Source organism: Echiichthys vipera, assembly GCF_963691815.1.
Source record: "Echiichthys vipera genome assembly, chromosome: 22".
Classification (NCBI taxonomy): domain Eukaryota; kingdom Metazoa; phylum Chordata; class Actinopteri; order Perciformes; family Trachinidae; genus Echiichthys; species Echiichthys vipera.
Genome location: NC_139847.1, coordinates 20,251,138 through 20,276,340, shown reverse-complemented (window position 1 = coordinate 20,276,340; position 25,203 = coordinate 20,251,138). Strand labels below are relative to the sequence as shown.

The 25,203-nt window shown below is 43.3% G+C and overlaps 1 protein-coding gene across 1 annotated transcript; it reads right to left on the bottom strand.

Moving 5' to 3' along the window:
• Positions 1-2,856: 2,856 nt before the first annotated feature.
• On the bottom strand, positions 2,857-24,402 carry LOC310964314 (glycogen phosphorylase, muscle form). The gene is made up of 20 exons (XM_083937396.1): positions 24,080-24,402; positions 20,536-20,637; positions 17,997-18,075; positions 17,792-17,895; positions 17,018-17,149; positions 16,453-16,564; positions 15,241-15,323; positions 14,910-15,053; positions 14,585-14,677; positions 13,660-13,806; positions 12,874-13,037; positions 12,579-12,693; positions 11,363-11,464; positions 11,131-11,278; positions 10,581-10,639; positions 8,596-8,737; positions 8,211-8,418; positions 7,323-7,457; positions 5,705-5,771; positions 2,857-4,112 (listed from the first exon to the last, which is right to left on the bottom strand). The coding sequence occupies exons 1-20, from the start codon at positions 24,320-24,322 to the stop codon at positions 3,963-3,965; spliced, it is 2,529 nt and encodes an 842-aa protein (XP_083793522.1). The 5' UTR covers positions 24,323-24,402; the 3' UTR covers positions 2,857-3,962.
• Positions 24,403-25,203: the final 801 nt, after the last annotated feature.

The window sequence follows — 25,203 nt, the reverse complement described above, 5'->3', positions numbered from 1 at the left end:
TTCCCTGCTTTTCCTAAAACAGGGTCCTATGTTCCCTGCTTTTCCTAAAACAGGGTCCTATGTTCCCTGCTTTAACTAAAACAGGATCCTATGTTCCCTGCTTTAACTAAAACAGGGTCCTATGTTCCCCGCTTTTCCTAAAAAAGGGTCCTATGTTCCCTGCTTTAACTAAAACAGGGTCCTATGTTCCCTGCTTTTCCTAAAACAGGGTCCTATGTTCCCTGCTTTTCCTAAAACAGGGTCCTATGTTCCCTGCTTTAACTAAAACAGGGTCCTATGTTCCCCGCTTTTCCTAAAAAAGGGTCCTATGTTCCCTGCTTTAACTAAAACAGGGTCCTATGTTCCCTGCTTTAACTAAAACAGGGTCCTATGTTCCCTGCTTTTCCTAAAACAGGGTCCTATGTTCCCCGCTTTAACTAAAACAGGGTCCTATGTTCCCCGCTTTTCCTAAAAAAGGGTCCTATGTTCCCTGCTTTAACTAAAGCAGGATCCTATGTTCCCCGCTTTAACTAAAACAGGGTCCTATGTTCCCTGCTTTTCCTAAAAAAGTCCTATGTTCCCTGCTTTTCCTAAAACAGGGTCCTATGTTCCCTGCTTTTCCTAAAACAGGGTCCTATGTTCCCTGCTTTAACTAAAACAGGGTCCTATGTTCCCTGCTTTAACTAAAACAGGGTCCTATGTTCCCTGCTTTTCCTAAAAAAGGTCCTATGTTCCCTGCTTTAACTAAAAAAGGGTCCTATGTTCCCCGCTTTAACTAAAACAGGGTCCTATGTTCCCCGCTTTTCCTAAAACAGGGTCCTATGTTCCCTGCTTTTCCTAAAAAAAGGTCCTATGTTCCCTGCTTTTCCTAAAACAGGGTCCTATGTTCCCTGCTTTAACTAAAACAGGGTCCTATGTTCCCTGCTTTTCCTAAAACAGGGTCCTATGTTCCCTGCTTTTCCTAAAACAGGGTCCTATGTTCCCTGCTTTAACTAAAACAGGGTCCTATGTTCCCCGCTTTTCCTAAAAAAGGGTCCTATGTTCCCTGCTTTAACTAAAACAGGGTCCTATGTTCCCTGCTTTAACTAAAACAGGGTCCTATGTTCCCTGCTTTTCCTAAAACAGGGTCCTATGTTCCCTGCTTTTCCTAAAAAAGGGTCCTATGTTCCCTGCTTTAACTAAAGCAGGATCCTATGTTCCCCGCTTTAACTAAAACAGGGTCCTATGTTCCCTGCTTTTCCTAAAAAAGTCCTATGTTCCCTGCTTTTCCTAAAACAGGGTCCTATGTTCCCTGCTTTTCCTAAAACAGGGTCCTATGTTCCCTGCTTTAACTAAAACAGGGTCCTATGTTCCCTGCTTTAACTAAAACAGGGTCCTATGTTCCCTGCTTTTCCTAAAAAAGGTCCTATGTTCCCTGCTTTAACTAAAAAAGGGTCCTATGTTCCCCGCTTTAACTAAAACAGGGTCCTATGTTCCCCGCTTTTCCTAAAACAGGGTCCTATGTTCCCTGCTTTTCCTAAAAAAAGGTCCTATGTTCCCTGCTTTTCCTAAAACAGGGTCCTATGTTCCCTGCTTTAACTAAAACAGGGTCCTATGTTCCCTGCTTTTCCTAAAACAGGGTCCTATGTTCCCCGCTTTAACTAAAACAGGGTCCTATGTTCCCCGCTTTTCCTAAAAAAGGGTCCTATGTTCCCTGCTTTTCCTAAAAAAGGTCCTATGTTCCCTGCTTTTCCTAAAACAGGGTCCTATGTTCCCTGCTTTAACTAAAACAGGGTCCTATGTTCCCTGCTTTAACTAAAACAGGGTCCTATGTTCCCTGCTTTAACTAAAACAGGGTCCTATGTTCCCTGCTTTAACTAAAACAGGATCCTATGTTCCCTGCTTTAACTAAAACAGGGTACTATGTTCCCTGCTTTTCCTAAAACAGGGTCCTATGTTCCCTGCTTTAACTAAAACAGGGTCCTATGTTCCCTGCTTTAACTAAAACAGGATCCTATGTTCCCTGCTTTAACTAAAACAGGGTCCTATGTTCCCTGCTTTTCCTAAAACAGGGTCCTATGTTCCCTGCTTTAACTAAAACAGGGTCCTATGTTCCCTGCTTTTCCTAAAACAGGGTCCTATGTTCCCTGCTTTTCCTAAAAAAGGGTCCTATGTTCCCTGCTTTTCCTAAAAAAAGGTCCTATGTTCCCTGCTTTAACTAAAACAGGGTCCTATGTTCCCTGCTTTAACTAAAACAGGGTCCTATGTTCCCTGCTTTTCCTAAAACAGGGTCCTATGTTCCCTGCTTTAACTAAAACAGGGTCCTATGTTCCCTGCTTTAACTAAAACAGGGTCCTATGTTCCCCGCTTTTTATGTGACCAGGGAACATAGGACCCTTCTTTAAGAAAATGCCCCCACTTTTCCCAAAAGAAGGTCCGATATTCCCCGGTCTGTTATTTTCTCTACAATCAGCTCCCAATTCCACGCCGAATAGGCCTTTGTAGACCCTAACACTACCCTCTAACCCTGACAAAATGCAGACTAAATCAGTAATGAATAAATGGTTATTATAGTTGGCTTTAAGAATAAACAGTTTAATTTATATTAAAGTAGTTTGTAAGATTTTTGAATTTTTAACGCTAGCAGCTGTGGTAAAAGTAACATGAATTGATAATTGGTTGAAATAGTTGAAAGTATTGGGAGACTGTTGAAACATTCAGCCTCACTCTACAGTAAGTAGTAGGAGTAGCACAACTGGTGACCAAACCACTGTGGAGGAATAGTTTGAAAATAGAGCCCGGTGTCTCGCATCTTCCCTGAAACCCTGCTCTCATCCATGTAAAATTCACATTGTTTTCATGTCAGAGGTGCAAAAGTGGACTGAAGCGTGTGAGAAGTTGATGCAGGTTTGTCATTTATTGACTAAAAAAAAGAAAAGCACTAGCTGAGAGGGAAATGTACGGTTCAGCGTAGTGGGCAGTTCTTTTTGCAGCCTCTGCAGGCAGCACCACAGCAGTCAGACAGTCATATGCAGTAGCTGAAGCAGCACACTATGTCGTTACAGTACATCAATCAAGCTGATATCCACAGTGTCATGGACTACACACACGTACACAACTACACCACAAATACACACAGGCAGAGAAGGCTTTGCTCTTATCGAACACCGTCAGCAGAACGAGACAGAAGGAAACATGCTAAGGTGGTCACAGGTAGACTGATGGGCCGACACATCTGCATCATTGATATTACACACACAAATGGATATATTCAACAAACGCCATGAAACACTGACCGGGCACTCTTTAAATACATTGATATGGTTGTAAGTCTGCGATGAATATGGAGACAAGGATCCTTCCAACACTAATCAGTATCAGGGCTGCTGTGGTGCACATGGACTCTCTCTTCTCTCCTGGGAAGACACGGGTGGGATTATAACCCTAACAGTGCTGAGGTTTACTGGCATATCTGCTGGGTTTTGTAGCCATATTAGCTCAGAAGTAGAAGGGGAATGTAGTAAGAATTGTGGGTTAAAGCACTGTTGGGTGAAAACTGGAGGTTTGGTTAAAGTCATTGATGATGTTATAGCACTCAAGAGGTTTTTCAGCTTCTGGTTGATGCTGTCTAGAACTTCCTAACATCAGTGCTGGGGAAACGTTAGAAAATAGCATTACTACTGGGCACTATAACACAATAAGGAAGGATATCTTTAATCTCACGCCAACTGAATGATTCCAAGGTGACACCTAGGCTGTTCCCTAACACCCAACAGTGAGAATAAACATCGCTGGTACACAGAGGCAGGGTATAGAATACAGATTCTGAATAATCCCACTTGAAAACATGTCACTGCAAGATGAACTGGAAGTCATAACGGTTGTTCAGGGTCAATGTAATGTAAAGAAATAATGCCACGGTACACAGTGAAGAAGCTACAGGGTTTCTTTCAGTGGCTGAACCGCGTGGTGAGCTACAGTAAGGCGGAGGAGGCCGCTGTGGTTTAGCGAGGGTCGTCGGGAGCGGCGATCTTCTCCAAACTGGGCTCCATGCCCCAGATCTCCCTGGCATACTGGGAAATGGTGCGGTCACTGGAGAATTTACCACAGCCGGCGATGTTATGGATCACCATCTTGGTCCACTCTTTAGGGTCCTGTTAATACAGCGGGAGAGGAAAATAACTGAGATCATTACAATAATACCTGAGAATTATATAAGACTGTACAGTACAGTTTTGTATATCACAGTGCAACTCAACTCTGTAAAATATTTGGATCATAGACCGGATATGAAGAGGGACCACCAGATGTTTGACTTCACTTTTGAGGAGCTGTCAAATGTCCACCGTTTTATACGGTCTATGAGGTTTGGATGAAACTAGGCTACAGTATTCAGCCGTTCAGTCTGACGTAACACCCTTTCAAAATAAGATCTCCAGCTCCGTTGAAACAAAACGGACACAACGGCCGAACGTGAACATTTCGATCACCTCTTTCTTCAGTTAGACGCCTTTTTCACCGATAAGAGGTAAAATGACAATTACATTTCTTTTAAAACCTCAGATCTTTTCAAACAACGCTGAACACGACACTGCGGTATTGTAGAAATACGAGGCTTGGACCTGAAATCATATTTGGAAGGGCGTTACGTCACAACTTAACAGACGGATAGTAATTAACCGATTAGTTGTCAACTATTTAATTAATTGCCATCTATTTTGATAATTAATGAAACGCTGTGAGTCATTTTTTTAAAGAAAATAAAGTCAAAGTTCTCTGTTTGCAGATTCTTAAATGTGAATATTTTCTGGTTTCAGTAAAGTGAATATCTTTGAGACAATGGCAGGCATAATGTTGCTATGGACACTGATCAATAAGAAATATTAAAACGTTTTGCCAACCTCTGGTCTGAAATATAAATTCAGTAAAGTAAAAGCAAGATTGTTTTTTCCTTCCTTGTCTGATGACGCTTGTTTGTTCTCTCTGTTGGTAAAGCGGATTATTATTGCTGGTGCGACTGTATTGTTTTTACTGTGGAGTATGACAGGCCTCCACGTCTCTGCTGTCAACAGAAATGTCCTTGCTTCCCAAAAAGCAAAGCACCCGTTGCTCCAGCGACCTAGTCGTCCTCAGAAGTGTCCGCCCCTTGCCCCCCGGGTGTCTTCGGGGCTGCAGCAGCCCTGGTGTAGGTCCGGTGTTTAGTCCTCAGACCACTGATGATATAAAATCATTCCTGCAGGAAGTATTTTATTGCTCGAGGTCGTCCACTCGGTTTTCAGTTTTCCAACGTACTTTTCCATGTTTTGGTTCTTGAGTGTATGGATTTCCCCCATCAGAACCATGATTTTCTTGTGTTGTGCTTAGATTTTCGTCATCTCAGCTGACAAGAAGTCAAGAGATCTTTTTATCTCCTCCACCTCATCAGGCTGGCTGGCAGTTTTCTTTGGTGGCATTTTGTTTGTCATAAAAGTTACAGCATAAAAGAAACGTAGTGTTTTGGTATCCTTCATGCAGCGCAAACATTTCAAAGCACGAGCGAAACTGAGAGTGTGTTGACAGCTCACAGCATGTATAGTACTGCATATCTAATATATATAATATGGAAGTGAAGCAGGAATTCAACATCATTTCAGACATAATGTATGCAGTTATGACCACAAGAAGAACCCACTGTGCTGTATTAGACTGGTTGACAACTTGATTGGGATTTGAGCCCGTTTTGATTTCCTCCTGCTGACATACTGACCTTGTAGAGCGCGCTCACTTTCTCTTGACACTTGATGTAGTCCTCATAGTCTGCAAACACCTTGAATCTGCAGCACACACACACACACACACACAGCTCAAATGAAGCATTCAACTAGAAATCAATACCACATTTTACTTGTGTCATGATATGAGACTATTATCACAGGAAATATCACAGTTATTAATGAGAGAATTTATTATTGGTGACTATGGAACGAAAAGACACAAGCATTTTTTCGGTCCTGAACATAAAACATGTTCGCCTACTTTCTATTGAACACAGAGGGTTCACCACCTGCTCATAGAACTGGAGTTACATCCAGGTAACTACATACCCCCACACCATTCAGACAGTAACAGGAAGACGTTGGGAACTCCTCCAGCCCACTTTAAACTGGTTTGGTCTAGGGATGGGCACAACTACTCGAGTACCCGAGTAGTCACTGACGTCACTATTCGAGTAACGGTTCACTATTCATGCTGCATAGGCTATAACAGAGTGAGGCCCCATATGCATGATACGTGGGTAAAACATCGTTCCATTGTTTGAATCCATTCTCTCCACAGCGGTGAGAAGCTGCTGCTGCCTTTTCCCATACCACTCTGTCATGATACATTTTCTCCACCCTTGTTGGTGTTGTTTGCCTTGATGTCCGCTCGTACTCAGGCTCGATAAAAGCAATCAGCTCGCCGAAGTCTTCGCCTTCCACAAAACTTAACAGTGGCAAAAAAAAGGGGGGTTGATTTGTGGCCGTAGAGACAGACAGTTTTCTCTCTCTCATCTCTGTGCACCGATGTGCTGTGAGAGACCGTGTTGCTCCTCTCCACTCGCTCCCCGCAACGCTCTTGAAATCACTTTATAAGCACAAAACTGAATCAATGCATCAGCGCTGTGAGTCGCACGAGTAAGAAAACAAACCGACTTCCCGTTCCTTTTGTTTTTTTCTACTTACTTTACTCCAGTACTCGTACGTCAGGTAATGTGAGTATTCAAATATTGAAATGACTTAAAACGCCCATCCCTGGTTTGGTCCAGCTCAGTAACATTACATTAGCAAGTTTTTTCCCTTGACTTGAGCATAAAGGGCTGGATGATTATCTCCAAGATGTTGAAACATATTCACAGTATCGGACCTTTAGCACTCACTTTTAGATGCCACTTTGCAAACTGGATATCCATCTTCTTCAACAACACCCCGCTCATTTTATAGATATCTAAGATGTTTCCACGCTGCAGATTTAAGGTGAGTGGCACAATTCTCTCACACCCAAAAAACACCCCACACTCAAACAACATGACTCGCCAGATTCTTTTTCACACTTCAGGAATCAGGACACCATAGACTACAATTATTCCATTAATGACACTGTGACGTTATGGTGAAGCCATTTTATCCCCACATCCGTGCTACATTCTAATGATCCAAGACAACAAGGCAGTTTTACGTGGACTTTACTGAGTGCCACCAGTTTGACTTTAGGTGGGGATGTTGATGATGATGATGATGATGATGATGAAGGCTCACTGACATTCATGTGACAGTGGACGACAGTGACACACTGGGCAGACTGTATGTCAGCATGCTGGTTCCTCAGTGTCAGCAGTGTGTTCTAACCTGTCGTGGTGCATCAGCATGTTGACCAGGTCTTTGAAGAGGTCGGGCTGGCTGGGGCTGAACAAGCCTCCGGAGATCTGGTCCATTGCCTGCTTCAGCTCAGGGATACGGTTATAGTAGGACGCAGCGTCGTAGCTGAGGACAAAAGAAATTCAACAACCATTAGAACAGGTGTTACATAACCCCATGGCCCCAGCGCAGCTTTAAAGTCTAATTCCGACGCAAAATCATCCCATGGTTCCATTCGGCACTTACATCCATCAAATAAGCCATAGAGACAGTTTTTTTCGTGTAACAACTATTAACAGAGAAATGCAGACATGGCTAACAGTGATTAGCCCGGGGCAGTATGGTGAAGGCATTCAAACGTCTTTTTTAACCACTAATACTGTTCAAAAAAAAAGCAAACCTCTGCAACAGCATGAGAAAAGTCTCTACACAGAAAACAAAGCACCAACAACGTAGTTAGGGAACCCAGAGTTTATTAAAAGAGTGTTTTAAAGACTTACCTACTGGCCCCTGTACCAGCTCCTCTCATAGTAAAGTCCATTCAAGTGGATTACCAAAGTCAATCCCAAAGGAAGAAGCCCATTGGTGCTTTGTTTTCTGTGTAGAGACTCTTCTTATGCTGCTGCAGAGGTTTGCTGTTATTTTCAGCAGTATTAGTGGTTAAAAAAGACGTTTGAATGCCTTCACCGTGCTGCCCCGAGCTAATCACTGTTAGCCACGTCCAGCTGTTAGTGACTCTACAGGCTTTCTACGTTAATAGTTGTTACACCAAAAAAACTGTCTCGATGGCTTATTTGATGTATGTAAGTGCAAAAAAAGACCATGGGATGATTTTGCACCGGAATTACACTTTAAGCACTTCTTAGTAATGAGGCCCACCCCTTCTTGTCCAGAGCTTCCACATCGGGCACCCTCATGCCGAAGATGAAGAGGTTCTCCTCTCCTGCTTCCTCTGCCATCTCCACGTTGGCTCCATCCATGGTGCCGATGGTGAGGGCTCCGTTCAGCATGAACTTCATGTTCCCAGTGCCGGAGGCCTCAGTGCCTGCTGTGGAGATCTGCTCCGACAGGTCAGACGCAGGGATGACTGCAGACAAGACATTCAGAGGTCCAGTTTCTCTCTATCCAAGTTTCACTACACACATACACAAACACACACACGAGTACAGAGCATCCAAGCTCTTCATATGTTACCAACAGAAAGTTTCCAAATGCTAAACGACTTTCGTGTGAATAAAGATTATAAACGAACAGTATCCGTTACCCTTTTCAGCCAGAGTGACCCGATAGTTCTCCAGGTAGATGACTTTGAGGCGATCTCCCACCACAGAGTCATTGTTGACAATGTCTCCAATTGATGTGATCAGCTTGATGATCATCTTGGCTGTGTGATAACCTGGAGCCGCCTGAAAACACAGAGGAGCCGCCCAGTTCATGTGGAATTCATGTTTTCAGGATGTGGGAGGAGGAACTACTTATTTTGTTGTTGTTTAGCTGAAAACAGTTTAAACTCTCATTAGTAGATGAGAGTCCCACCAAAACAAGTGAATCAAAATGAGTCAGCATTTTTACACTTCCTGTTCTCTCGTCTCAAAGTCAGTGGGTTTTTGGTTAGATGTCTTAAATAAGCTCTGTGGTTAACACAGGCTGTAGAGCTTTTACGGTTGTGTTCCTATGACATCAAATCTGTCAGTAAATTCCCCACTGGTGAATTTTGAAGCTTGTACGTGTCTTTAAAAAGGTGTTTGCTAACAAGTGGCTACATGAGACAAACATCATCACACTGCAGCTGAAGCTGGAGGGTGGTGGAGCTGGTTCATAGTCTGATGTTAGCGCCGTACTTCTGGAGTTTGTGTTTACGCTTCAAAACTCATACGGTGGAGTTCATTTGTGAAGATTATCTTTCTGAACCAAACATGTAAGTATCATAAACTTGTTGTCTGCAATAAATCCTGTAAGCTTTTTGTCGAGGGAACCAGGACGATGCTAACTTCAGGGTCATCCTACAAAAATACATCGTCCCTACAGATTGCAGATTGAACACTTCTCTCTAACAATTAAGTCTACATTTATGGCTGGAATCATAGAGACTAACTTTAAGTGGAGGTTTTAAAAGTGCAGTCCTACATGATCATGTACTAATACAATTATAGACTTGTATATTAATGTGTCAGCCTCTCCTCCTCTTGTCCAACATTTTTAAAATATTGGAGTTGCTTCTTTAAAAATATTTTTTTGGGACAAAAAATGTGTTGTATTCTAATCAAGCTGCAGTTTCAGGAAAACATCCCTCAGCCAAACAACAATAATCTACTCTATAATTCATTATACATGAAGCCGTGACTCGCCTTACAAGTGACAAGATGCAACCTACTCTTGTCTTAAACCCTTACCCTAACCTTAAAGCAACACCACTGCATTGTCTTTTTCATAATATATTTCCAGGACTCTTGTGATGGTTCATCAACTTGCAATAAGTTTAATGACACATCTGAGTGTCATCTGTATCACTTTCACTGGCACAATGCAACAAAAGCATTTGGACAGACTGTGTTGTGTGTATCCTTGGCTTTTCAACAAATGCTTGTGTATCCCCTGATCATGTGACCACGACAACTTTTACGATAGTAGTTGAAGAAAATACTGTTTCCCAACTATAGGGGGAGCCCGAGAGCAAATCCTTAAGTCATGATCCGTAACTTTTTAGATACGCTGTTTCTAGCGGTCTCTGTGGCAGTAAGATGTAACTGCAGGTGAGCCTGTTCTTTCAGAGCCTCCATCTTGTCACGGTCATGGTCACTATGTGTGTTTTTTTTTTTCTTCTTTTGTAAACTTTATTGAAACACATTGTCCTCTCTACTTCCATCCGTCCCCCATATTTCCCCTCCTAAATCCACACACACATGTTCTGTCTTATTTGGCAACTACATCGTGGAAATGCGCTCCTGTGAAGAACTGCGGTCATGGCACAGCAGCTTCCTTTAGTGCAGAAACATAGTATGGCTACTCTAACGCACCACTTGGGCTTAATGCAATAACCTGCAGACACAACACTGGAAAACAGAGTGATAAAGATGTATAACTAACATTCAGTAAAAAAAGAATATCTCTTGATGAAGCTAGGCAAGCAGTTTTCTTTCACTGTATGAAACATATACAGGTCATCTCTGTACTGGACACACACAGAAACGTTCTCTGGATAAGACAAGCTCATTTTACAACATAGGAAACACCTTCAGTGCCTCTCACCTTCCCTCCAATCATGATGGTCCTGGGGGTCCATGACTTGTTGGGTTCCTTCTTGATGCCTGGTCAAAAACAAAAACATTAGATTGAAGCCATGTTTATTTTCTAATAAAGATGGCAGTAATCAAAATATATCCGGATGTCAGTGATGCCTGCAATCGGTGCAAACAATCCCCTGCCAATCTCATCCACATGTTCTTGCCCTCCAGTAAATGATCTTCTGGTCAAACAGATTTGAAACTATAAGCCGGGTTTATGATGTAGTCACTGCCCCTAATTCTTAATCCTTCATCTTTGGCACTCCACCTGACACTGACCTCTCTGCTTCTACAGTCAACCCTGGCTCTCACATCTTGACTGGCCAGTCGTTTGACTCTTCCCCTGCACATGATCGATGGATTATAAATATTTAAACTCCACAAACTTAGACTCTCTCTCATGGGCTCAATAAAAAGATTCCTGGAAGCCTTTTTTGGAATATATTACCCTTGTCACCATCTCTCCAGACACAGAAGAGGACTGAACAGCTACCAGTAAAAGAAAAAGCACCCACGGTTGTACAGCGTGATGATGTGCAGGCAGTTGAGCAGCTGTCTTTTGTACTCGTGGATCCTCTTCACCTGGACATCAAACATGGAGTTGGGGTTGATCTTCACCTTGTAGTGCTCCTCGAGATGGGCAGCAAACTTCATTTTGTTCTCCTAAACGTGGAGGTCACACAGAGGAAAGTGATCAGAAACCTACAGAAAAAGAATCCCGTTTCTTTAAGCCTTTTAAGCTCTCACTTGTTTGACTTTGGCAACGTCCCGAATGAAGGTGTCATCGTCCACAAAGTCTAGGAGCTTCTTCAACTGGTCCAGGTCACGCATGTAGTCCTCACCAATCCTCTGGATAAAATGAGAACCGCATGAGAACCAGAACATTTGGCATGCAGTGGATCTGCAGTATAAATCATTTCCTTCTGAACTTGTTTTATGTCATACAAATTTATATTATATAAATATTTATATTTAAGGATTCATGAATTCATTCCAAGCATGTGTTTTATATAATATAAATATGTTGTATAAATACACTTTACACATTAGAGAATAAAGTATTTATTCTGAAATATTGTTATTTTTGAATGTTCATAATTTAATAAAATATCCTCTGTGTCTATACCACTGCTGTCCTAGCATGTTTTTAAATAACCAAGGCACTTCAACAAAAAACTTTATTTTGTGAAAAAAAAAAAAAAATTGGTTATTGGTGTTAATATGGCAGCTGGTGAAAATGTACTTGATTGTTGGACACACCCTATTCATCTACAGCTCTCCTAGAGATCTAAACCCCATAGAGAACCTCTGGAAAATCCTCAGAATCAAAGTATTGAGTAAGACACCCACTCCAGTTAGTGAACTGTGGAAGAGACTGAATCAGAATGGACGCAGATCAAACCAGAGCAGTGTGAGAAACTAGTGATGTCCTGTGGGTGCAGATGTGCTGAAGTGTGGCCTCTACACTTCCTGTTCAGTTTTGAATCCTAGAGAAGAAAACATTGTTGAAATCTTCTCTTCTGACACAATCAACACTGTTCTCTCATTTAGATCCCTGCTTCTTTCTCCAAAGAAAGCTTTTTGTTGAAGTGCCTTGGTTATTTAAAAAATCATGCTAGGACAGCAGTGGGATAGCCACAGAGGATATTCTATCAGATTATGAACACTCACAAATATTTCAGATAAATCCAGAATTATTTCTTTGTTCTCTAATTTTGATCTCCAGTGTTTATGTTAAAAAAGTTTTCATCTTTAGTATAAATAATTGAATTCTGAGCTTGTGTTTCATATAATAGAACTATACTTTATATAAATATTTATCCTAAATCACTTCATTCTGAGCTTTGAACGTGCTCCCACTGTCAGTCAGCTAATATCACGTATGCAGGACATAAACAGGGCTTAGGAGCCTGGATGCCCGTGATGATCTGTAGTGAGTCTGTATGAAGCAGAAGAAACACACCTCTGCGATGACCTCAGCCAGGCCAGGGTTGCACATGACCAGCCAGCGCCTGGGTGTGATGCCATTGGTCTTGTTCTGGAACTTGTCAGGGTCTACCTCATAGAAATCCTTGAACCTGAGGAGGAGAGAGAGCAGTTAGCACAGGGAAACCCACGTTCTTCCACCTTTAGGCTCATGACGACTAAGTGGGATTTTCTTTGCTCTTGAAAAGCTGAGTCAGGAGGCATATTTACAGTAATGTTAATAGCACACAGAAGCCAAAGGAGAGATGGTGAGGGTGAACCGGTTTCCTTACACGGTGTCTTTGATGATTTCAGAGTGGATGCGTGCCACTCCATTGACAGCATGAGATCCCACGATGCACAGGTGAGCCATGTTGATTTTCTTGACGTCCCCTTCCTCAATCAGGGACATTCTGCGCATGCGGTCAGCATCTCCAGGGTAGAGCTTGCTGATGCGCTGGAGGGGTGAAGTAAAGAGACACCTCAGTAATTATGATTTGCTTTATTTGTCAATCATGACACAAGCCTGTGTGTCCCTCCGTCTAAAGTCATATTTGTGGTGTTAAAAAGTATTGTCTAAAAAGTCTGAGTCTAATGTTTTCATTTATTCATCTTCCTCCGCTTGACCCTGTCGGGGTCGCGGGGGGCTGGAGCCGTGCCCAGCTGACATCGGGCGTGAGGCGGGGTACACCCTGGACAGGACGCATAGAGGCACAGCTACGGTAGAGCTATTTTAGAGTCATCAATTAACCTAACACGTGCATGTCTTTTGGGTTGTGGGAGGAGACCACTACACTACCATGAAGTCTAATGTTGCTTTATGTCAAACTATAATTCAAGGAATCTCTGTCTGTCTACAGCCTGATCATGACAGATCCCAGGTAATATTTGGTGTCAGTTCAGGCAGTTTTATTTTGTGTCAACTTTGGCAGGACTTAGAGCAGTGCAGAACTCTCACACAGAGGTGCCCGGAGATGGAATAAGTCAATCTAAATAGGGGTAATTGATGGCAAAAACACAATTCAGTTTGTGCAGATAAGGGTATCATGCTCAGAAATGTTGTTCGGCTCCTCTCGTACCTCCAGGTGCCTGCTGTTGATCTCGTAGATTATCTCCAGGTGACGAGGGAGCAGGTTTTGGAAGAGGTCCACAGGCCAGCGCTCCAGGGCTTCAGGCAGGACAGTGTGGTTGGTGTAGGCGCAGGTACGAACCACGATGTCCCAAGCCTGGACACAGAGAGGACAGGACCTGACACATCTGACATTATCAAACATGCTCACATGTATCTCAGACAACAGCTAAAAATGCTTTAAAATATGTATGTTGCTTTTTGACAAATACAGTAAACACTATTTTGTGCAGAAACTGAAAGTGTTGTCTTGTTTTTGGAAAAGATGATCCTACATTATCAAGTTTATCTGCTTACATTCTGTCACAGTGTATGACTGATGTGTCATTCTGCTGCTGCGTCATTGTTATTGCAGTGTTGAAGGATGCAAAGAGACAAAATAGCTACACAGGTGACCACAGAGCAACACAGTTAAACTGCAGTAGTTTTTGCAGAGTAGGCCTAAGTTCACAAGCATGTGCTGTCATTAGAGGTTTCTATATTGAAAATGCATCACATTGGTGTGCAGGCAAAGGCTGCAATTTGATGTCCTGTCTGTCAAACCGAGGCGTAATATTCCTCTTTTCCAAAAATAACTCAGAGGTTGCTGATGTAAGGGGAGGGAGACAGAGTGGAGTTGTAGATGGCGAGGCAGGCGTAATGATGAATGACCAATGATGATCATGGCTGATTAGAGTGAGAAACATTGGCTTGCATCCATGATTTCATCTTGTCGAGGCAGTTGGAGAGCATGTAGAGGATGAACAGGAGAGGACCAAGCACCGAACCCTGGGGGACGCCATGGGACAGGGGGCTGAACTTAACTCGATTGCTTGGTGGAAAAAAGGGCTTTAGACGACCCGAGAAGCTGTGTGTGTTACTGGATTGCCACATACCTTCTCCCAAGAGAGTTTCTCAATGTCGACCAGGATCCTCATCAGTTCAGGGATGGCCATAGCAGGATGGGTGTCATTCAGCTGGATGGCCACCTGCAGACCACAGGTAGATATAGTGCAAACTTAAGAGAGGGAACTGGCAGACTGCAGAGCACAAACATCTGCACCCAGGTTGCAATGCTGCAGGACACTAATATGGATACTGATATGGATGTGTGTTGGCAATGAACATAGAAACTCACTTAAAATCACACCTGACTTAATACATCCCTAGCTTAATAGTTTTGGTTAAGAGTTTCATATGGCGATATGTCGTATCTCTCACCTTGTCTGGCAGCGTAGAAAGGTCCAGTCGTACAAACTCTGTGGAGCCAAACTTGGAGGCTTTGAATCGACGGACGATGTCTTGAAGAGTTGCTGCTACAACAAAGTACTCCTGCTTTAGACGCAGCTCCTTCCCCTCAAAGAACTGAAGAACAAACATTTTGCAACCTTGGTTATGGCAAAACCGGTAATCGTGACATCCCTAAATTAAAGTGGTGAGTACAATGTTATCATAATTACAGTTATAAACACTGAAATAAAGTGGAATGAGCCCCTACAGTAAAATGTAGACAGAAATTGATGGTTGGTATATAAACAGTAGATCCACTCACATTGTCGTTTGGGTAGAGAACCCTGGAAATGTTCTCAGCCAGGTTTCTGTCAAGTACGGCTTGAATGTAGCCACCAACATTAACTGTGGGAAAACATTTGGAGTGGTATTTAGTCATAAATATATACACACTGAAGTCACATCAGGCCTTGTGAGATGTGTCTCAGCCGGTAGATCATAATCCTTCTTTAAAGCCAACATCCTGATGCTAAATGAAGCTAAAGCTAGCTTATGTCAGGTATTTAGTATTAGTAATATATCAGTAAGAAGCTGAAAACTGTATGTTATTCAAGAGACAACCTCAAGAACTGAACTGCTGTTCCTCCAACAGCCACTTGAGGAATTTTCCAAGAGAGTCAATCCCCATAGACCCCCATGTTAAAATGGGTCAATCCCCATTAACCCCCATGTTAAAATGGGTAAATCCCCATAGACCCCCATGTTAAAATGGGTCAATCCCCATAGACCGCCCTGTTAAAATGGGTCAATCCCCATAGACCCACATGTTAAAATGGGTCAGTCCCCATAGACCCCCATGTTAAAATGGGTCAATCCCCATAGACCCACATGTTAAAATGGGTCAATCCCCATAGACCCCCATGTTAAAATGGGTCAGTCCCCATAGACCCCCATGTTAAAATGGGTCAGTCCCCATAGACCCCCATGTTAAAATGAGTCAGTCCCCATAGACCCCCATGTTAAAATGAGTCAGTCCCCATAGACCCCCATGTTAAAATGGGTCAGTCCCCATAGACCCCCATGTTAAAATGGGTCAATCCCCATAGACCCCCATGTTAAAATGGGTCAGGCCCCATAGACCCCCATGTTAAAATGACCAACTTTAATAAATAAACATGTTTACAGCAGCTACAAAGACACTTCAGGTTTTCCGTTCATGATAACTGTAGTGGGTAGTGTCCTGTATCATAAATAAATAACTTTCTGGCATTTGTAACAAACCAAACCCATTGAAAATCTGTTAAACATTCAGTGAGAAATGATGATTAATAGTGGATAGACCTCCTGCATTAAGAGACAAACATGCATTAAGAGACTCCCCCAAGATGGCGGCCGTGTTGATGTATCACTCCAATGGACAGCAGCGGACAATGCAGCATCCACGTATACAGTATCTCTGGGGTGTGTAGCAGCTGCAGGTATGTTTACAGTCTGTCAGTGATGGCTATTTAACAGTACTGATAACAATACTTACAGTCCTTGAGGTTAAAGTCACAGGGGGCCTTAGCAGACCACAGTCTCATGGTGTTGACGATGTTGTTTCTGTAGCCAGGGACTGGGGTGTCATAGGGCAGAGCCAGAACCACCTGAGTACAAATACATAAGGGTCCATTATTTTCTGTGTCATCTGTGACATTAGACCACTTCACAGTTTGTCCACCACTTTTACACTGTAAACTATTGCTCTCAACATATCTTGGCCTCAACAACCATAGTCAAATTCATTTTTAATTGTTTTTTAAAACCCTCAAATATTAATATCATCTATAAAAAAAATCCAGCATTGGTCGGACTTGTATTTAAACTAAGGACACTTCTGATAATGATACAACAATGATCATTTATCATTATATAGATGAATACTTGTTTTAAATCAGACCAGAGTAGCTCATTAGAAACTGTTGTAACAGTGTTGTTTGTTCATCAGTCCTATAGTGAATCAGACAGCATTATATCCACTATATGACATGTGTATGGCACTGGCTGAAGCCTTCAGATTGTTTTAGAGAAGCTCAGTAGTGGTGTGTGTTCCTCCTCACCTGTGTGTCCACCCACTTCACTCCTTCATCTGTGTGTTCCACTCGTCCGTAGAAGTGGACCGGGCGCATGTACTCAGGGCGAGCCTTCTCCCAGGGGTTACCGTAACGCAGCCAGTCGTCGGCTTCTTCCACCTGAGGAAACACGACGGCACTGTGGTGTGTGTTTGTGCAGCTTAAGATCACACAGCACACAACAGGCCCTCACTGGATACGCTTCACACACTTTCCTTCCAACAAAACGTCTGTGGTGCACTTGATGGAAGAGTCCTGTGCACTTTGGTCACTTGTTCCCACTTCATTAGCTACACTTCCAATTTTAATAGACTGATAATCAGACTCAATCTTTTTAATGGAGGCTGATTTTATTGTCCCTTAATCAATTAGTAGTGACAAAAGAACTGTGTCACTCCTGTCGCCATCTGTTTCAACCAACATGGAAGCTGTGGCTGTGTTTGCAGTTATCATCAGGGGTGAAAGTAAGCCGGTACAGGCTTGAAGAATCAAAGAACGCATGGAGTGATTCGCTGCGAGTAAAACCACAGTAAAAGTCATTGTTTTCATGATCTGAAAACACAGCAGTACTGAACATGTCATGTTGTATGCTTTCACAGCCCACTCAAAACACGTGAGACTGGCCTCCTGATGAAAAGCTCTGCTCGAAACAGAAGTAGTGAGGATGCACTGGACTATACATTCGCCTGTTTTTCATCCAATCACAACCTGAAGCAGCAAAGATTTTAATCACACAGAGTGCAGCGTCAGAAGCGAACCAACCTGCCAGCCGTCGACAATTTTCTGATTGAAGATGCCGAACTCGTAGCGGATGCCGTATCCATAAGCAGCCAGACCCAGAGAGGCCATGGAGTCCAGGAAACAAGCTGAGGAAACAATGGGGGGGGGGGGGGGGGGTGCTTGAGACAAGGCTGTCCACAGTGCTACACATCACTGTCTGTCCAAGCAGGTGGAGGAAGGAACTCACCAGCCAGACGACCCAGCCCACCGTTGCCTAGACCAGCATCTTCCTCGATGTCCTGCAGCTCCTCCATGTCCAGACCCAGCTGACACACACATCAGCATATTCTTACAATGGGACAAGTCAACGTGTTGTACTGAACCATGAACCATGCACTCTAACGGGTCACTTCATTATTTATTCCACTGATGACATCATGAGGGTTATTTATTTCATCTTGGGCTGGACACATTTATAACAGAGCACTAATTCACCCCTTTAAAAGTACCACTTTAATGCACTTTGGCTCAGCCCCTTTACTCTCATACATCCTCCCCACCTCGGTTTGCCCTGTTGCCATGATGACTGTGCAGAACCTGTTAGTGTGGAGCATAGACTGTATAAATGAAGGACAGCCTTTAACCCATCCAATAGCAAGGCTGAGATGTCATTCAGCACTACCCCCAACTGGAAGCACATGCTGGATAATGGGGGAAATGTTATATCGGTATGTTCCATCTTTCTACTTTGTAAACATGATCTTGCACATAAACCTAGAGCTTCATTTTGCTGCCAGTTCAAGTTGGATTAAAAAGAAGAATCATCACTTTGTCCCTGACTAAGTTCAGATGTCTCGTCTAGCCATGGATTAATGGATTAATGGATTCATCAATTACAGGTGAGTAGGATAGCATTTTTAACCTGCTGATTACTTACATTAAGACTATTCTATTTTGGATTACAAGTTTCCTGAAATCTTTTGCTAAAATATGCAAATGAGACATGATCTAATGCTAACGTGGGGAATTTAAGAGAAATCTACAGACACAAATAGACAAAGTGTAGTCATATAAACACCTAAATGTGTGTATTTTGGATTTTTTGTTGACATGAGTCTGAAAGCAGAGTAGTTCAGGATCTCAAAAGGGAAAAAATGTACACAGTGCATGAAAAAATGATGTTCTTGTCTGTAGTGTCTCTCCTTAAAAGTCCCATATTATGCTCATTTTTAGGTTCATTCTTGTATTTTGGCTTTTTACTAGAACATGTTTACAAGCTTTAATGTTCAAAAACACTTTTTTTCATTATACTGTGTGTCTGAATATAGCTCTATTCACTAGTGATGTCCAAATGAAGCTTCATGAAGCATCAGTTGTATTGGTTGAGTCCACTAGATGGAGCTCTGTGTTTAAAGGAAAGGGCTCAATGAATGCTAATTCAGTGGGGTTTTAACCCTTTGTTGAACAGAGAGCTCCATTTAGAGGACTCAGAAAATAAAGAAAATGCTTCATGAAGCTTCATTTGGACATCACTAGTATTCACCCTCTGCCTGAAATGTTGTCTCTTTAAACCCCCCTCCTTAAAAAGCCCAGTCTGCTCTGATTGGTCGGTGTTTCTGGGTGTACCTCATCTGAGCTCTCTGTGTCTCTGCACAGCCACGGCACTGGAGCATTTTCTACTTAGTATTCATATAGCAGAGTTGTGACATCACAACTAGGGCTGGGCGATATGACCAGAGTCTCATATCACAATATATCTAATTTCATATGCCGATAACCATATATATAACAATATAGACCTTTTTTATATATACTATAAAATAAAATGTGCTATATCGGGATATAACTCATATTTATATATATATATATATATATATATATATATATATATATATATATATTCTGCTTAATGTAGACTATCAATAAAGGCGAACTGCAAAAAAGTTTTCCCAGTATATTCTTGGATTATTTATTTATTTATTTCATTACTAGTCTATGGCCGCATTTATACGCTCAGAGCGACTCTTTTCAGATTCAGGCTTTGGCTCACTTCATCTTCACACATATGTACATGTATGTGTATATATGCATACATACACACACACACACCCACACACACACACAGTCATAGCGCACAGCCCTGATCACAGCCGTACAGAAGTCCTGATGGCTCATTTATAGACACAGCTGGTGTGTGCATTTCTCTGTAGATTGAATTGTATACTTTCACAGTCTTTATATGGCACCTCCACCTGCTTTATAATCAAATAAGTCATGGAAATCTTTTTGGAATATAGGACCTTTAAGGAAAAATCTGCCATCTCTGTTTAAGGTCATTTTTGTCATGTTGATTGTTTCTGGTTTGTTCTACAGTCACAGCAGCTACATACACTTTATAGCCAAAACAAGTATGAGGACACTCCCGCACACAGAACTGCTTAGGGCCTCTTACTTCCAGTTCAGGTTCATATCAATGCTGCAGGTTACAAGATTTCAGACAACAGTCTTTTTCAACTTAGTGTCAACAGTTGCTTTTCCCACTCTGGTGTGGAGGAGCTTGCGTGGCCTGCCCACTGTGACCTCATCATCATCAGAGTTGGACCTCACTAATGATCTTGTGTCTGAATGGGAACAAATTCCTACAGCCAGGTTCAACATCTGGTGGAAACTGGAACCAGAAATGTGGAGGTGCCCAATTACTTTTAGATGTCTTCTTTACTATTATGTATACCTCTTCCCTCTATGTGGAGTGTGCGAACTGATAATCCCATGATCATGTGTCTCACCTGGTATGTGGCTTCATCACAGGCGTTCTCCAAGGCCAGGTTAACCATGGTGTTCTGCAAAGTCCGCCCCATGTAGAACTCCAGGGAGAGGTAGTAGACACGCTGCAGAAACACAGAGAAAGGACAGCCTGTGAATGCTGGGCTCCAGTACTGTTTTACTTGATATACTTCTTATTCTTTCAATCATCTAGATCCTTACATGTCCATGGCAAAATCTTACAAATATCTTTAATTTGACAGGATGGGGAAGAAAAAAATAAATCACAAATTCCTGCACTAACGAGTCTTTTCAAATTCTCTGGAGGTTACTAAGAATAAAACACATGCCTGTAGAGTCCCTGATGGCCCTGCAACATTATCTCTGGCAGAGAACAACAGCTGCTGTCAGAGGCAACAACAGCAGGGCTATTACTGGCAGCTCCTCCAACAATATCCCTTACACTTTACAGAGAATTGAATTAAACAGCGAGCCCACGGTTATGCAACATCAAGTCTTCTCACAGCTCTGTGAGTGTGTGAAAGTTAACACACGCTTCTTCAAAACCGATGGTGGCCTAACAAATGAAATATAATGCTTCAAACATGTGAAGCATTTGGGCAGCCTCTCTGACATTGTGCCATGTGACACTGACAATCGGATCATGCTGCTGACTGAAGGTGGGGGTGGAATGAACCAGGCAGGCATGGTGCCAACGTGACAAAGGCATCCAGGGTCACAGGTGGGCAGGGTCTGTGCTCCAAAGGGAACTCTGACTTCACATGGATGGCAGAAAGCTGTGTATTGAACAGTAAGTATGAAGGTTTGGTGTGTGGTGTAATTATTAAAGTCACGGTCGGCAACATTTGTTTGATCATATTCACTGAAGCCGACACTATGCTCCGATAGAACAACATAAATCATCTGGTTTAAGAAAAAAAAAAACACCCCTCTACGTGCACGTAGAGCCTGTTGTTTGTTTTGTAAAAATCCACCGCGCCCGTATCATGCTGTCCAATCAGCACAGTTCACAGTTCGTGCACACGCCACAGATCCCCCCTCCCCGCTCACGCATGTCACAATATCACAGGCACTCGCCTCAAGCTAGGCATACGCTAAATGACGTTAGCAGTTGCTATCTATGAGTGAGTTTGTACCCCATGCTGTTTAACAATGAGAGAAGACACGGAGTGTTCACAGGAATCTGGTGCCCGCTCACTGACGAGCACTCGATGGGAGAGTGGAGGAGCTCGGTGCTACAGGGGGAGAGGCGTGAGAGTTGTAAACTTTCGTAATTTGGCCGAGTCAAATCGATCTGCCAGACTTGCCGACTGCAGTTTTAAGATTTTGATGTCATCACTACAGCATGTACCCAGAGTCAAAACAGTGTACATTCACTGACAGAGAGCAAAGCCCTTCTAATGCCTAATCAACTGTTACTTTCTGCTGTAAAACTCAGACTTCACCAGTTCTGGAGGAGATGTTTAACCTCTTATAGGGTAATGCTGCATTATTCTATTTTCACTACTTCAAATCTTATGAAAATAAAAACTACCCAAAATGATAAAAACTATCTTTAGGGGAAAATATCTTGCCATTTGCACTTTATGTTTTTCTTTGGCCCATGTCCCATGGAGGGGGACGGGGGTTCTGACCTATACTGCAGCCGGCCACCAGGGGGCAAGCCAGACATTTGGCTTCACTTCCGGGGATCTGTCAGGCCGTCCATCTTTACTATACAGTTTATGATCAACCCACCAGGTATAGAGTGGTGCTACCGTGCTTTTACAGCCATTCCCCGGCTGCAATGACGGTGCAGACTCTGAGAGCACAAATGTGGAAGAACCACAACCAGTGTCTCAGACAGAAGGTGAACACAGGTATATTCATAGCAGCATACTTACAGCATACTAATGTGTTTTTGGAACATTAAAGCATGTGAACATGCACCCACACAGGTGTTTCAGTTATTCAGGCTGATTAGACCTTGGCTTGGGTTGAAGGTGGGCAGAGCTTGGATGGGAATTTTTTTATGAAGTCACAAATCTCCATCTACCACCTAGAATTATAAGGTGTCATTTGTCGTGCCTTAGGATGTAATACAGCGTGAAATCATTGCAGGGTCTCTTTTGGCACTTACATACATCAAGTCAGCCACCGAAACAGTTCACTAACAGCCGGACGTGGCTAACACTGATTAGCTCAGGCCAGTACGGTGAAGGCATTCAAAGGTCTTTTTTAACCACTAATACTGCTGAAAATAACAGCAAACCTCTGCAGCAGCATGAGAAGAGTCCCTACACAGAAAACAAAGCACAAATGGGCTCCTTCCTTTGGGATTGACTTTGCTAATCAACTTGAATGGACTTGACTATGAGAGGAGCTGGTACAGGGGCCAGTAGGTAAGTATTTCAAACACTCTTCTAATAAACTCTGGGTTCACTAACTACGTTGTTGGTGCTTTGTTTTCTGTGTAGGGACTCTGTCTTGATGGCTTATTTGATGTATGCAAGTGCTGAAAAAGACCATTGGGTGATTTTGTGCAAGAATGACCCTTTAACAGGTGCAACAAAGCTAAGAGGAGACTCAACCACAGCATACACCCACAGAGTCCTGAGAAGGTTTGTTGACAAGCTTATCCATACAGTGAGTTTTTCCGATCAAACCCCTCTTGACTTCCTGTTTCCATCTGTCATTAAAGCTTTCTGATGTTCATGCTGCGTGAAAGATTCAAAGCCAAGACCCAAAGTTTTGGATGCAAGTGTGATAAATGCCTCGTGCGTCCTTTCCCCTGACATTTACAGAACATTAGTCATCAGAAACAACTCTGCAGTTTGAGCAGCGGACCTCAGATCAGTGTGCAGCGGACTGAAGGCCAGTGCAGTCTTGCATAATTTATCACAGGGGTGATGGCAGTTTGCGTTCCCGATGCAGCAGACACAAGAAGCGGACTGCTTTGACCGGGGTTGCCTAGTCTGTGTGAAAGAGTATACAGAGTAGCTTCATGTGCCTTTGTGAACAGTGTGGGGCCATTTTGTGATGCGCAGTGCATGTTGGTGGGGATGGATGGGGGCGTTACGTAATACTGTAGCTTCACATCCTCCAACAACCAGTTGAGTGTCCTAACGCCACAGCGGAGGGGAAGATCCCACCGGCACCGGACCCAAATGAAGCACCGAGGCCGCGTCCTGAGTCCCGAGTCCCGATTAGATCAGAGAAGACCACACCAAGGTCACTGAGGCGGACGTGATGCGCGAGCAGCACATTATGTAACACGCAGCTTTGATACAGAGGGGATGTCAGTGTGCACGGGACTCCACACACTCTGCTCACACAACCCACCGCCGGTGCAACACACAATGTGGCCACACAATGCAACCGGAACATTACTATAAATGGGTATAAAGGAGCAGTAATGAGCGTACACGCGCGCGCGCACACACACACACACGCACGCGCGGCCATCAGTCTTGATACTGCAGCGCAGAGCATCCCCTCCCCTCCCCTCCCACTGCTCCCCGGTCAGCTGTGTGTACGTGCAGGACTGCGGCATCAGCTCGCGCTTACTTTGGGGTCTTTCTCGTAATAATGCTGCTGCGTCCGGATCCAGCGGCCCACCAGGTAGTCCCGGACTGTGTTGGCCAGGGCAAAGTAGTAGTCCCGTTTGGTGGCCACATTCCTGTCCTTCACCAGGGTGAAGTGGAGGTGCCTGTTGAAATTAGTTTTCAGGTCCGCAACGTTCTCCACCCCGGCCAGCCCCCGGACCGAGATCTGCTTCCTCTTGTCCTGGTCTGTCAGCGGCTTGGCCATGCTTCCTGTCCGTTAGTGTCGAGGTTTATTACGGAATATCAAGTTCAATTTCCCCCGGCAGCCTCTCACTCTGCTTCCGACTCTTCTGAACACAGACAGCCGGTGGGACGCGACGGTCCAGCCCACTTTATGTCACGTACGCCGTGTGAAGTTAGCACGAAGAAAACGAGCTCTTCCGGTCCACAGTTTCAAAATAAAACCAGAATTTTGATCAGCCAACGAGCCCAAGTGAACTGCGGTTGCGACGCAAGCTTCATTGTAACCCCACGTTGTTGCTACATTTCAGCGTAAACTAAAATACCTAAGGAGAAAGGACTGCAGTGTTTTCCCGATATTATTTGGTCAATGAGAAAGTGTGCGGTTACACGTTAGTTTTATTTTTACGTCAGACTTGGTTCCTTTCCGGTGTTAAACTAGTGAACTTGCCATAGCTCAGCATCCCTGAGACGTGAGCAGGAATCCTGCAGATCCACGCACAGCTGCTCTTCACCTCTCAGCCCGGGCTCAGGGGGAGCGCTCCGCACGTTGCGTGGTCCATTTAAAGGGTTCGGACCAGGGACGGTCCTGAACGAGCCTTCTGCAGGGGCGGTTATGGTTCCTACAGGTGGCCTGGGCTACATCAGTAAGAGAGCTGCTGGAGCGACTTCAAAGTCTGTGTAAATAGTCCAGTCATTTTATAAAAATGGGTTGAACAAATTGCTACAGAAGCAAACTCAACTAATTTTGTATCCTCAATATTTCCTGAGTAAGGAAAAAAAAAAAGAAGAATCCAAAAAGAGGAAAGTTTCAAAAATACCCCAATATTCCCTGTGCATTCACCTATTCATTATTTTTCCCACAGGAGTAGGAAAAATAAATATAACCTTCGCATATAACCATGA